This window comes from Clupea harengus, chromosome 24, assembly GCF_900700415.2.
Source record: "Clupea harengus chromosome 24, Ch_v2.0.2, whole genome shotgun sequence".
Lineage (NCBI taxonomy): Eukaryota > Metazoa > Chordata > Actinopteri > Clupeiformes > Clupeidae > Clupea > Clupea harengus.
In genome coordinates this window covers 9280944-9293411 of record NC_045175.1, presented here as the reverse complement: position 1 = coordinate 9293411, position 12468 = coordinate 9280944, and the positions used below count along the sequence as shown (strand labels likewise).

Genomic DNA, 12468 nt, shown 5'->3' with positions numbered 1-12468 from the left:
TTAGTCAAAATGTGCAAAGCAAAACAAGTCTACAAATTGTGTCTTTTCAAGTAAATCCTTCACCTAGATTTGTATTTTAAAACCCATTCCGCATAATACACATGTAACGGCACAGGCAGTAGACGGGCTCCAAACATGACTACTCTTTACTGGTTTTGTCTTGAAGTCCATATCGCTTCACCTAGTCATTTAAAGTGTTTTTCATTGCCAAATGCCTTCCATTTCACAGAGCTTGCTCCTCTAATATTTACACGTCTGTGCAACGTAGTCGGATCGACTGAACCGTCTGTCAACTGTGTTTCGCTGTGTCCAAATAGCTCCCGTTGGTAAAGTACAGATTCGCATAAACAACCCCGTCACTATATACACGCGTTAATGGGGCTCATATCTGGGTCTAGGGCACATTGTTGTAGATACAAAGCACGATTTAACTGTCTTTATGGGCATGTTTTCCTCACGAAACTTAGACGGACTGCCACATCTCCCTCTTGACTTACGTAGTTCCCAGTTCGTTGCAACAGGGATTAAGGCAAATCATAAACCCACGTGTGTTTTCCTTAAAGTATAGGCTGGACTGTTTTCAACCGTCATCTTTATATTCGTAAATGTTGTTTCTCCGCTCATATTTTTCACCGAACCCGCTTGGAGAAAGCACAAGCGATCCCTTCGAAGAGGCAGGACAAGGAGAGCGCTTTCGAGTGAGCCTAAACGGTTCTCATGTAGACTTTAATAAAGACCGTTCACTCTGGCTCCCCTTTACTTCACTCATCCTGTTGTAGCCCGTGCTCAAGACAGACGATAGAATGGCAGAAGCTGCTCCAGCCCCCGCTGCGTCCCCTGCAAAGGCCCCCAAGAAGAAGGCACCCCGTGCCAAGACAACTGGACCTAGTGTTGGAGAACTCATCGTCAAAGCTATTACCGCATCTAAAGAGAAGAAAGGAGTTTCTTTGGCAGCGCTTAAGAAGGCTTTGGCGGCTGGTGGATACGACGTGGAAAAGAACAACGCTCGTGTGAAGGTGGCCATCAAGAGTCTTGTTACTAAGGAAACGCTGGTTCAGATTAAAGGAACTGGCGCCTCCGGCTCATTCAAGCTGAACAAGAAACAGGCAGAGGAGAAGAAGAAGCCCGTTAAAAAGGTAGCACCTAAAGCCAAGAAGCCAGCAGCGAAGAAACCCGCTGCAGCAAAGAAGGCAGTGGCTAAGAAGCCGGTGGCCGCCAAGAAGTCTCCGAAGAAGGCGAAGAAACCCGCCACCCCTAAAAAGGCAACAAAGAGTCCTAAGAAGGCCAAAAAGCCCGTCACACCTAAGAAGGCAGCAAAAAGCCCCAAGAAAGTCAAGGCAGCCAAACCTAAAGCGGCTACGCCTAAAGCTGCTAAACCCAAAGTGGCAACCCCTAAAGCTGCTAAACCTAAAAGGGCTGCTCCTAAGAAGAGGTAAATGTTGCGCGCCCTGCCCTGTCAATGTTGTCACGTTAAACGGAAAGGCTCTTTTAAGAGCCACCCAAAAAAATCATTTGAATGCATCTGTTCCTACTATACCAGTGGTGATAGCAGAGTAATTTATGCTTGAAACTCATGCTACGTTTGTAATATTTTCAGTTGAAAATATTAGTCTATCAAGGTTTTAAATCACCACCAAGCAATTTAGTTATATGTTATGCTCGCAATGAACACACGGTATGACAGTAGTAATTTTACCTGCTTGAGAGCCCGAAAGTAAAGGGAATCTAAGTTTAGCCAGTGACTGATAATAAATGAACAGTGAGGTGTTAATAAACCACACTAAAATAGCCTATTCAATATTATTTGGTAAACTACATACAGCTAATATATTTTTTTTAATTAAAAAAAGATACAAAGTATCTAACAGACCGGCTTGTAGCACCCAACCACTTCAATTTATTCCATTTTAATAGTGTTATATATGGAGATTCTGGGACTTCATGTTTGATTGTTTGTTGTGACCATTAAACGGACATATCTGGAAACCAAGCTGCAACGTAAACTGAAATGTGTCGTTTTAACTATTTCATGCGTTAAAATATTCAGTACATTTTGAAGATCACGCGCTAAAAGGAAGAAAGAAATGCAGCAGGCGCCAAATTGAAGTGACTTTGGCATCCCGCACAGACCTTCACGTTGATTGGCTCTCAGCATTCTCGCCTCAACCACTGAGGCAATGAGCAACACTGAGCTGGAGGAGAATAAAATCACACCCCTCAAAGTATCACTACACTCAGTGTTCTGAAGAAGCCATTGAAGCTAGAAAATGAGCGGCAGAGGTAAAACCGGAGGAAAGGCTAGAGCTAAGGCCAAGACTCGCTCATCTAGGGCTGGACTCCAGTTCCCCGTGGGCCGTGTTCACAGGCTGCTCCGCAAAGGCAACTATGCCCATCGTGTTGGAGCTGGTGCTCCGGTGTACATGGCTGCTGTGCTCGAGTATCTGACTGCCGAGATCCTCGAGTTGGCCGGCAACGCTGCCCGTGACAACAAGAAGAGTCGTATCATTCCCCGCCATCTGCAGCTGGCTGTGCGCAACGACGAGGAGTTGAACAAGCTGCTCGGCGGAGTGACCATCGCTCAGGGTGGTGTGCTGCCCAATATCCAGGCTGTGCTGCTGCCCAAGAAGACCGAGAAGTCCAAGTGAATCTGTCCTTACAAATATCAATAACAAAGGCTCTTTTAAGAGCCACCCAATTACTTTTTGAAAGTACATTCCATTTAGTTGAGATTGCTATTTCTCTCTTTTGTTCACGTCTTGTCATTCAGTAATAGTACTTGACGCGCTAATTTTGAGTGTGGACGGTAACAGATCCACTTGGCACATTCAGTACGTATATTTCTCCCTTAACATAAGACTGGTGGATAATGGCACCTTACGACCAATGATGCAGACTGATGAAAATATAATTACTGTATTTCTCTCCATATACCCAAATCAGTCAACATGGAGAATCACAACAAAACATGTCCCACTTTTCATGCCCCTACAGTAGTGTGCATAACACTGTTAGCTCAGCAAATATCATATGGGCCCTCTTCCTCCTTTAAAAATACATTTGATACATTTGGTCCTCTTCTTCTTTGAGCACTATTTCCTCCTGCTTCAGGTCTTCCTCTGCCTCTACCTCCACCTCCACCTCGGCCTTTGGCACGGCCTCCGCCTCTTCCTCCTCCTCCGTGGATTCCCCCTCTCACCCTCACTCTTCTTCTGACTCTTTCCATTTTGGTTTTAGACAGGTGAACTCACCTGCTGCATTTCTATAGTGCTTAAACTATTTTGGTGTGTTTACAATTAAGCAATCATGTGTTTGGGCACTTGATAGGTGTGATAATTTGACAGTCAGTGCTTTGGAATTGCAAGGAAGTGACATCTTGATATACTTCTGTGTCTAAGTGTTTAGCAAATCACTTGTGTGTATTGTTTTGCAAAAAGTGTGAGCTGACATTGTGCTTACAGTGGTGCAAATCTGGGCTGATGTTTGCTCCTTGAGTAAGGTTAGAAAATTGTGTAATACTTTTGACTAATGTTTATCTAATCGTAAACAACTAATGAGAACAGAGGAAAAGCTTTGATTCATAACTAGCTGTGTTGCGAAACGGGGTAATTGACTTAATCTTTACAATTGACAACTTACATCACCAACTTGTAATTAACATTTCAAATTCAGATGTTATTGGAATCATGTTTTAATAAGTATTTGGGTGGCTCTGAAAAGAACCTTTGGTTTTAGTTTGAAAATGGGATGCGATATTTTTAACCTCCAAAACCGTACAGAGTACGACCCTGGCGTTTCAGAGCATAGACCACGTCCATGGCAGTCACGGTCTTTCGCTTAGCGTGCTCGGTGTAGGTGACGGCATCACGGATAACGTTCTCCAGGAACACCTTCAGCACACCACGGGTCTCCTCGTAGATGAGGCCAGAGATACGCTTGACACCACCACGACGAGCAAGACGCCTGATGGCAGGCTTTGTGATACCCTGGATGTTATCACGAAGTACTTTACGATGACGCTTGGCGCCCCCCTTTCCGAGTCCTTTACCTCCTTTGCCTCTTCCACTCATCTTAACAGTCTGAGTTTTCAGAAATGTATCGACGCTACACTGTGGTACGACTTCTTACTCCCATCAGGAGGACCTATTTGACGACTACAAACACTCCTCCTCTTCCGTCCATCCTACTTTGCCATTATGGTATTGGCGCGAACATGCAGCACATAGTACGTCACTGTGACACGTCAACCTGCATGCGTTATGCCTGAACGAAGTAGCGCTGAAAATAGATATATTGTAATACATGTCGATACATTTTATAGGACCGAAATGCTTTGGTGATGGTATTAATGTACAGGAGACCGGGTACAGTTGCAACAAGGGGACCTTTGTAACATACTTAATTTCTCAGTTTCTGTCTAACGTAATGTCACGAAAATCTCTGTGAAAAGGCATAGACTTGTTAAAGTTGTTTTGCGTATGAATTTGCCTGCACATTTGATGTGTTTGACAGGTGGTTACTTCCACTGTAGATGCTAGTATAATTCCTTAATATATTATAAAAATCCTTAATCAGCTAAACTTGTATAGCATATCAATAATCATAGTTAAAATGATCACTGTAGTTAAACTCATCACTCCTTGTCAAGAATATATTATTGTATTATTATTTCTTCATAGCTGATTTATTATGTTGAATAACTGGATGATATGGAGGTCGGGAAATGACCGTGTGCAAAGCCCCTGCCAAACTGAAACTGCCCTTCAAACTTTCTTCAAGGTTGGCAGGTCTGCCACATTTACAGAAAAACCTTTATCCACCCCTGTTTTGAATAATGCGTGACTGTTGCCAAAATGACAGTTGTAAGTAATGCACTGAAGGGTTAATTCTCCTATACTAACCCTGATAATAGCTCCTGTTAGCTTATAGTATCATCATTAACACGTGGTGACTAAGGGGTAACTGCTCTGCCACCATCATCATAGAAAGTAAACCACAAATGCAAGGGTTACCAGTTATTGAACAGATATCTACACAATAGTAGTGAAAGGCCAAAAGGTTCTGTCACACTGATAGGCCACTGTTTCAAGTTTCAAGTATTTTATTGTCAGATGCTCAGAGTCAGACTGGGCACTGCAATTCTTGTGACAACACACCGCACAACAACCTAACATAACCTAACATAAATATTCTGAACAAATACTAAACCTATACAAAAGTAGAAAGCTATAAATATGCTTAATATAGTAAATATACGAACTACACTAAATATACATTATACAGAGTATATATAAATATACTAAATATAGAGTAAAATATACTAAACATATAGTGCAAACAGTGACAAGTGATGTTGAAATATGCACTCAATGTCAAATATACTAAACATATAGTGCAAACAGTGACAAGTGATGTTGAAATATGCACTCAATGTAAAATATACTAAACATATAGTGCAAACAGTGACAAGTGATGTTGAAATATGCACTCAATGTAAAATATACTAAACATATAGTGCAAACAGTGACAAGTGATGTTGAAATATGCACTCAATGTCAAATATACTAAACATATAGTGCAAACAGTGACAAGTGATGTTGAAATATGCACTCAATGATGGTTAAAGACACTTAATTAACTAGGTCCCCTCTGTTTGCATGTTGTAAATAAAGGGTACGCGTTTCGACAAACTCTTTGTCTAGAGATGTTCTACGACTGCACAGACTGCATTTAAATTAACGTATCAGAAAACTTAAGCTACATACAGTGAAGTAAAAATAGAAATGAGAGGTGTATGTTGCAGATAGCAGGGACGTTCACAGGAATTTTAAAGGGCCATTGCTCTGACCTGAAAAAAGTGCAACCTCCCCTGGCAAAAAAAAATCACACAGACTGTATGGAGAACTGAGAACAGGGTCTTTATTAATAGTAATAAATAAAACACTCAAATACAGCAATTCATTTGAGCATGGTATCATTCTGTGGAGAATATTCCAGCCAGTCATCATATCAGTGGGCTTGAAAAGAGTGCCCTTCTGTATTTTTGGTAACTTCACAATAGGACGCCAAGGCCCGACTGAATGTGGAAATGTGATAAAGGCCTGACTGTACTTAAGATTACTGCTCTGTACATGAGCTGGATCTGATGGATTACTCAATCTCTGCAAAAAATCTAAATCTTTATTCATGGTTTCTACCTTACTCTCCATCTCAATATCCTCCCTTGTTGGCATCCTGTCCTGACTTTCTGTGTCGTCTCTCCTTTCCCTATTTTCCAAGTCTGTTCTGTTCTTATCTAGGTCTGGCTCTGGCTCTTTGTCTTTGTCTGCAGTTGATGTACTTGGCTCATCATCTGTCCAATTATATATTATTGTTATTACCATTATCATTACTATTGTAAGGCCCACTAGAAGCAGTGGTATGTTATTTTTGTTCAGGCAAGATCTTTGAAAGGATCTCTAAAATAGCCTATACTTTTTTTAAGATTACAATTATTTAGCATGTGGCTCTTTATCCCTGTACTTTCTAGCATGGTCCTTTCATCTTCGTCTCCTGGTCCACATTTTCCTCTGGTCTCGAGGCTTGTGGTGGCTCCTCGTCTTAAATGTAATGTAATTATAATAAATTGCCATTAGTAGGCTACAAATATGAGTAAAAAGTATGAGCCTGTTTCACACTAATTAATTAGTCATCTTTATCACAATGCAATGTCTCTGTCTCACCAATGATAATAATACCAATATAATTAAAGTTTAGTAGTATAAGGCGTTGACTGCCTATAAATATAAAGATATTGGCAAATGTGTAAATTAAAAAATGCAAGCAAACACTACTTGTAACTGCTGGATAAGATTATAGATTTTGTACGTCATGCCTATATACTGAACGAATTTCTGTAGATGAATAATGGCAAAAACTCTCGTAAAGTAGGAGATGGGCTTTGTACTTTGATTTTTAGGCGCCACCGGAAGCAGGGCTATGAATACCAATCAGCGGCAACCAACAAGATAACGTCATCAGGGGGCTGGTCGAGGTTGTAACCTATAAATACCGTGCTTGCTTGCTTAGGGGCACTTCTCTCACTGAAGCAGACTTTGCAATGGCAAGAACTAAGCAAACCGCCCGTAAATCCACCGGAGGAAAGGCTCCGCGAAAGCAGCTCGCCACCAAGGCTGCTCGCAAAAGCGCACCAGCGACCGGAGGAGTGAAGAAGCCTCATCGTTACAGGCCCGGCACAGTGGCTCTGAGAGAGATCCGTCGCTACCAGAAGTCCACTGAGCTGCTGATCCGCAAGCTGCCTTTCCAGCGTCTGGTCAGGGAAATTGCCCAGGACTTCAAGACCGATCTGCGCTTCCAGAGCTCTGCTGTCATGGCTCTTCAGGAGGCCAGCGAGGCTTACCTGGTTGGTCTGTTTGAGGACACCAACCTGTGCGCCATCCACGCCAAGAGGGTGACCATCATGCCCAAAGACATCCAGCTAGCCCGTCGCATCCGCGGGGAGCGTGCTTAAGTTGATCCCGACAACGTCAAGAAAAACAAAAGGCTCTTTTAAGAGCCACCTCAATAACTCTTGAAAAAAGCTAATTTTCTGTCCAGTGCACACACGTAATATTATAGTATACTGTACTGAGCTACAGTACGTATATTTCTCCCCCCATTAGAAATTACGGTTGAAACCATTTGGGTTTTGAGGAAGGCACTGATTTTCATACATATGACAGAGGGTATTGCTTGTTTACATTTCAGGCTTGGGTTAAGTTATTTATGCCATACACTTTTTGTGGCATGTAATTAATGCTAAAAAATGTGCATGACCACCGGTGGCCACTTTACGCAATAGTTGTTGTAGCTGTAGGTCTAAACAGTTAAAGTGCGTCACGAAGATCGTTACATAGTTTTACACAGTGCGACATATTCTGCAACACCCTTGTGGTATCTGAAAACGTTGGAGCTGCTTTTTGCGTTACATTGTTTTACACCCGGCAACAATTGTATTATAGCAAATTATAGCTGAAGTTGTACGCTTCAACCTATGCTACAGTACGTGTATTTTTTCCTAGTAATGAAAGTATGTATATAAGTATGTGTATATATATAAGTATGTATATATATATATATAAGTATGTATATAAAGTATGAATCACTGCAGTGCAGGGACGATTGTAAGACATGCACACGATTGATAGCACCTTATGCAAAACTTAGTTGTAGGCCTAAACAGTGCCTTACCGAGAGTGTGGTATGTCTATACCATACACATTTATTTTCATGGCATATAATTAAGAACCAAATCTGATAGATGACGGCACCGTATACAAAATTAGTTCTAGGCCTAGACATGTGAGACATGTCACACGCCGTGTATTGCAATTATGTCGCACATTGAAACCTGTCGTTTCATTTTCAGACTCAGACTTCGATTCATCGTACAGGTATTGAAAATATTGTTTCATACAGGAGTCTACTTCATTTTCCGAAACTAGATAAGCGTATCCCCCTGTCGAATTTCTTGAAAATAACATAGTAATTTTGAGAATGTTGCTTTTCAAAGACAATGTGGGTGGCTCTTAAAAGAGCCGTTGGGTTAAAAAGCGTTTAACACTTTACTTAGAGCTGGTGTACTTGGTGACGGCCTTGGTTCCCTCAGAGACGGCGTGCTTGGCAAGCTCACCGGGCAGAAGCAAACGCACTGCAGTCTGGATCTCCCTGGAGGTGATGGTGGAGCGCTTGTTGTAGTGAGCCAAACGGGAAGACTCTCCAGCGATACGCTCGAAGATGTCATTCACGAACGAGTTCATGATACCCATGGCCTTGGAGGAGATGCCGGTATCGGGATGGACCTGTTTCAGGACCTTGTACACGTAGATGGCATAGCTTTCCTTCCTGGTCTTTCTGCGCTTCTTGCCTCCTTTAGCGGTGGTCTTGGTCACGGCTTTCTTAGATCCCTTCTTCGGGGCGGGCTTCGCTGGCTCAGGCATGATGATATCCGTATGAAGATTCAGACAGAACTGCGGTACTGCGTATTGGTGAGCCACCTCTATATATACAGCGCTCTATGCAAATACATCACCTAAACCAGCCATTACCAGAATCACAGACGATGGTTGGTTACTTTGAAACGCAGGGGCGAGTCCGTCTGCTAACCCGGCTCCACCCACCGAAAGATAGTTTAGCCCGCACTTCCCCTTCTGTTGTTATCTTCCCGCACTTTTTGAGCTACTGTGACATGACTAAAATAAGGTCAATATACGCATTCATTTTGCCTTATTCTAAGTGATAAATATTTTTAATTAATGTTTATCGTAATCACTGACAAAGTATCTATAGGAGAGATTAAAGTGACCTATACGTGCATCCATGAAAGTGAGTTGCAGCACATGACTCAATAACCGCATGTCATTTTCTTTCTTCAGTTAGAATATCTACATGTCAGAAATACTAAGATGTGAATTTGATAAGCATGATTGTTTTCCAAATTGACATACATGCTTTTTCATGTGTGCGTGTCTTCGTGTTAGGGTAGGTACAGTTATCTTGAGAGTTGTCCTGTATTTCTTGTTATACCTTATGCAGTGTATGCTTATGTAGGGATGCTTATAGTGGGGTTTTGGTGGTGAGATTGTTTTAATTTTGCGTTCCAATCTCTTAACATTTTGCATTACCTCACAATCCTTTTGCAATCCCACTATTCTTGGTTTATTTGCAATTTACATGCAACGCCACAGATCAGCTCATATAATTGTACTTTGAACTTGGCATTAAATATGCAGATATAGTTTTACTGCTTAATGATAAGCATGGCAATATAATCAGTGAAAGTACATTTAAATGAAAACCTAAAATGAGGGCTCACTAAAAGAAAGCATTACGCATTAAAGTGATGTAGGAGGCAAAACATAAACATGATCGTAAAACTATACATATACTGTATACACGGGAAAAATGAGCGTCATAGATTTGCATTAATAGGCTTTTATCCAAAGCCACTCCTACTGTGCAATTAACGCATTTCATTCCCGAAGTTCGAAACAAAGGGAATTCCTAAAGCTTTATGTCTTAGTGAGAACAAAAGAAAATAAGCGGGGAAATCACTGATTGATAACGAATGCATTTCAAAAGCGGGGAAATCGAGAAAATACTGGTCAGCACTTATTGAAATAAAATGGATAGAGGGCTGTTGTATAATTACTTAGTCAGTGTTCGAATATTTCTCCAAATTAAATCAGCCAAAAATGTTGTACAACTTGTTCCATAAGCCTTTAAGTAACGTTTCAAATTGGAATCATGTTTCACAGACGTATTTGGGTGGCTCTTAAAAGAGCCTTTGGGTTTTGTTCCAGAACAGGATGACTTAACCTCCGAAACCGTAGAGAGTACGTCCCTGGCGTTTCAGAGCATAGACGACATCCATTGCGGTCACGGTCTTTCTCTTAGCATGCTCGGTGTAGGTGACGGCATCACGGATGACATTCTCCAGGAAAACCTTCAGCACACCACGGGTCTCCTCATAGATAAGGCCAGAGATACGCTTCACACCGCCACGACGAGCAAGACGCCTGATGGCGGGTTTCGTGATTCCCTGGATGTTATCACGAAGCACTTTACGATGGCGCTTGGCGCCCCCCTTACCGAGTCCTTTACCTCCCTTGCCTCTTCCACTCATGTTTGCAGTCTGAGTTTTCAGAAATGTAACAACTCCACTCTGTGGTACGAGTGTATATTCCTACCAGGAGGACCTATTTGAAGACTACAAACACTCCTCCTCTTCCGTCCATCCTACTTTGTCATTATGGTATTGGCGCGAACATGCAGCACATAGTACGTCACTGTGATGCGCCACAGCATGCGTTATGCCTTGACGAAGTAGCACTGAAAATAGATATATTGTAATACATGTCGATACATTTTATAGGACAGAAACGTTTTGGTGACTGTATCAATGTACAAGAGACCGGGTACAGTTGCAACAAGGGGACAGTTGTAACATACTTTATTTCTCAGTTCCTGTCTAACTTAATGTGACGAAAATCCTTGTGAAAAGGCCTAGACTTAACCCTTGCATTTCTGGTTCACTTTCTATGATGGTGGCAGAGCCGGTATCTCTTAGTCACCACATGTTCCTGATAATACTGTCGGTAGGGAAAACGTATGGCTAAGGAATGTGTATTAAAACCGGATGTCGTCACTTTAATCCGGTCTCTGGTTGGATAAAACTTTTCAACAGACATGGACAAGGACCTTTACTTTTTAGTTGAGAAGTTGTGTTGATCGCCTCACATGCAAACGATCGGTTTTCTTTAAATTATTATTATTTTTGTGAAGTTATACGGCTTATGTGAATAAAGCTATCTACACAACTTTTTATATGTCTACATTGACTCGGTTAGTTGTTCATGTGGTACACGTAGGTCTTAACTGAAGCTAACGCTTAGACCAACAATCCATTGGAACACATAGTAGCTAGCTAGCCTGGCTGCTAATAAGTCTAACGTTAGCATGCTGATATGAATAGACCCATTATAGTCAGGTGGCTTAATGCTCAATTGACTTATTAAACGAACTTTTACGAAGTCATACAACTAAACACACAAGTAACTTGTTAACTGAACTTTTACGAAGCTATATGACCAAACACAAAGCTAGCACTGTTAGTTCCGCTATAGCTAGCCAGGTCAATTAGCTCGCCTAAGATACTGCAATTTAGGCAGGAGCGACAGTGGTACAGTGGTAGAGAAGTCGTTTAGTAATCAGAAGGTTGCTAGTTCAATTCCCTGTCGAAGCGTCCTTGAGCAAGACACTGAACCCCTAATTGCTCCTGATGTGCAGTGTGCCATCAGTGTAAATGTAAAATGTAAAATGTGTATACATTGTAAGTCACACATATGTAAGTCGCTTTGGATAAAAGCGTCTGCTAAATGACTAAATGTTAATGTAAATGTAAGCTAACCAATTACCTAATTTCCCCCAAAACCCATCGATTACGTGTGTTTGTGATGTGTAACATATATCCTTAATCAGTCATTCAAGTTATTAACGCTTATTTACCGCTAGCGATTACACGACACAAGGGTAATTCAATCGCTATTAATGTTGAACTTGAACTTCAACAACGTCACACAACATTAAAAGTCAGGCATCGGCATGGTTCCTAAAGAATAAATCAAAGGTCCTTGTCCATTTCAACACTGATGTGCTCAATGGAAAACACTACTATGAAATGGGAAAACACCAGTATGAAGGCCTTATCAGGAACATTATGTTACTATACGCTTACTCCTTTAGTAAAATATAACTGTATAATGTTTTTACGCAAATATAAAACAACACACAAATATACAGTAACAACTAAAATATTTCTTTATTTTTTCCAAAAGTGCTGTAGCCTATACATCACAGCAAACACAAATGAATGTGTAAATGATTTGCACAGAACAAACAATAGGATATAGGCCAGTACAGTCAACAAAAAAA

General features: G+C 41.3%; 4 protein-coding genes across 4 annotated transcripts; 3 read left to right on the top strand and 1 right to left on the bottom strand.

The window, feature by feature from the left end:
* The first annotated feature begins 778 nt into the window (after positions 1 to 778).
* LOC116219199 (histone H1-like) lies at positions 779 to 2119 on the top strand. Its single transcript, XM_031562303.1, has one exon. It carries the CDS (start codon positions 804 to 806, stop codon positions 1434 to 1436), a length of 633 nt encoding a protein of 210 aa, XP_031418163.1. The 5' UTR covers positions 779 to 803; the 3' UTR covers positions 1437 to 2119.
* A 96-nt stretch (positions 2120 to 2215) lies between these two features.
* On the top strand, positions 2216 to 2696 carry LOC105896831 (histone H2A-like). The gene has a single exon (XM_012823630.3). The coding sequence runs from the start codon at positions 2268 to 2270 to the stop codon at positions 2643 to 2645; it is 378 nt and encodes a 125-aa protein (XP_012679084.1). The 5' UTR covers positions 2216 to 2267; the 3' UTR covers positions 2646 to 2696.
* A 4352-nt stretch (positions 2697 to 7048) lies between these two features.
* On the top strand, positions 7049 to 7755 carry LOC105896599 (histone H3). Its single transcript, XM_012823372.3, has one exon. The coding sequence runs from the start codon at positions 7097 to 7099 to the stop codon at positions 7505 to 7507; it is 411 nt and encodes a 136-aa protein (XP_012678826.1). The 5' UTR covers positions 7049 to 7096; the 3' UTR covers positions 7508 to 7755.
* An 800-nt stretch (positions 7756 to 8555) lies between these two features.
* LOC116219205 (histone H2B 1/2-like) lies at positions 8556 to 8995 on the bottom strand. Its single transcript, XM_031562311.2, has one exon. It carries the CDS (start codon positions 8973 to 8975, stop codon positions 8601 to 8603), a length of 375 nt encoding a protein of 124 aa, XP_031418171.1. The 5' UTR covers positions 8976 to 8995; the 3' UTR covers positions 8556 to 8600.
* Positions 8996 to 12468: the final 3473 nt, after the last annotated feature.

Excerpts from the sequence above, each read along its gene's own strand:
- LOC105896831 (XM_012823630.3), top strand. The coding sequence starts at position 2,268 with ATGAGCGGCAGAGGTAAAACCGGAGGAAAGGCTAGAGCTAAGGCCAAG.
- LOC105896599 (XM_012823372.3), top strand. The coding sequence starts at position 7,097 with ATGGCAAGAACTAAGCAAACCGCCCGTAAATCCACCGGAGGAAAGGCT.
- LOC116219199 (XM_031562303.1), top strand. The coding sequence starts at position 804 with ATGGCAGAAGCTGCTCCAGCCCCCGCTGCGTCCCCTGCAAAGGCCCCC.
- LOC116219205 (XM_031562311.2), bottom strand. The coding sequence starts at position 8,975 with ATGCCTGAGCCAGCGAAGCCCGCCCCGAAGAAGGGATCTAAGAAAGCC.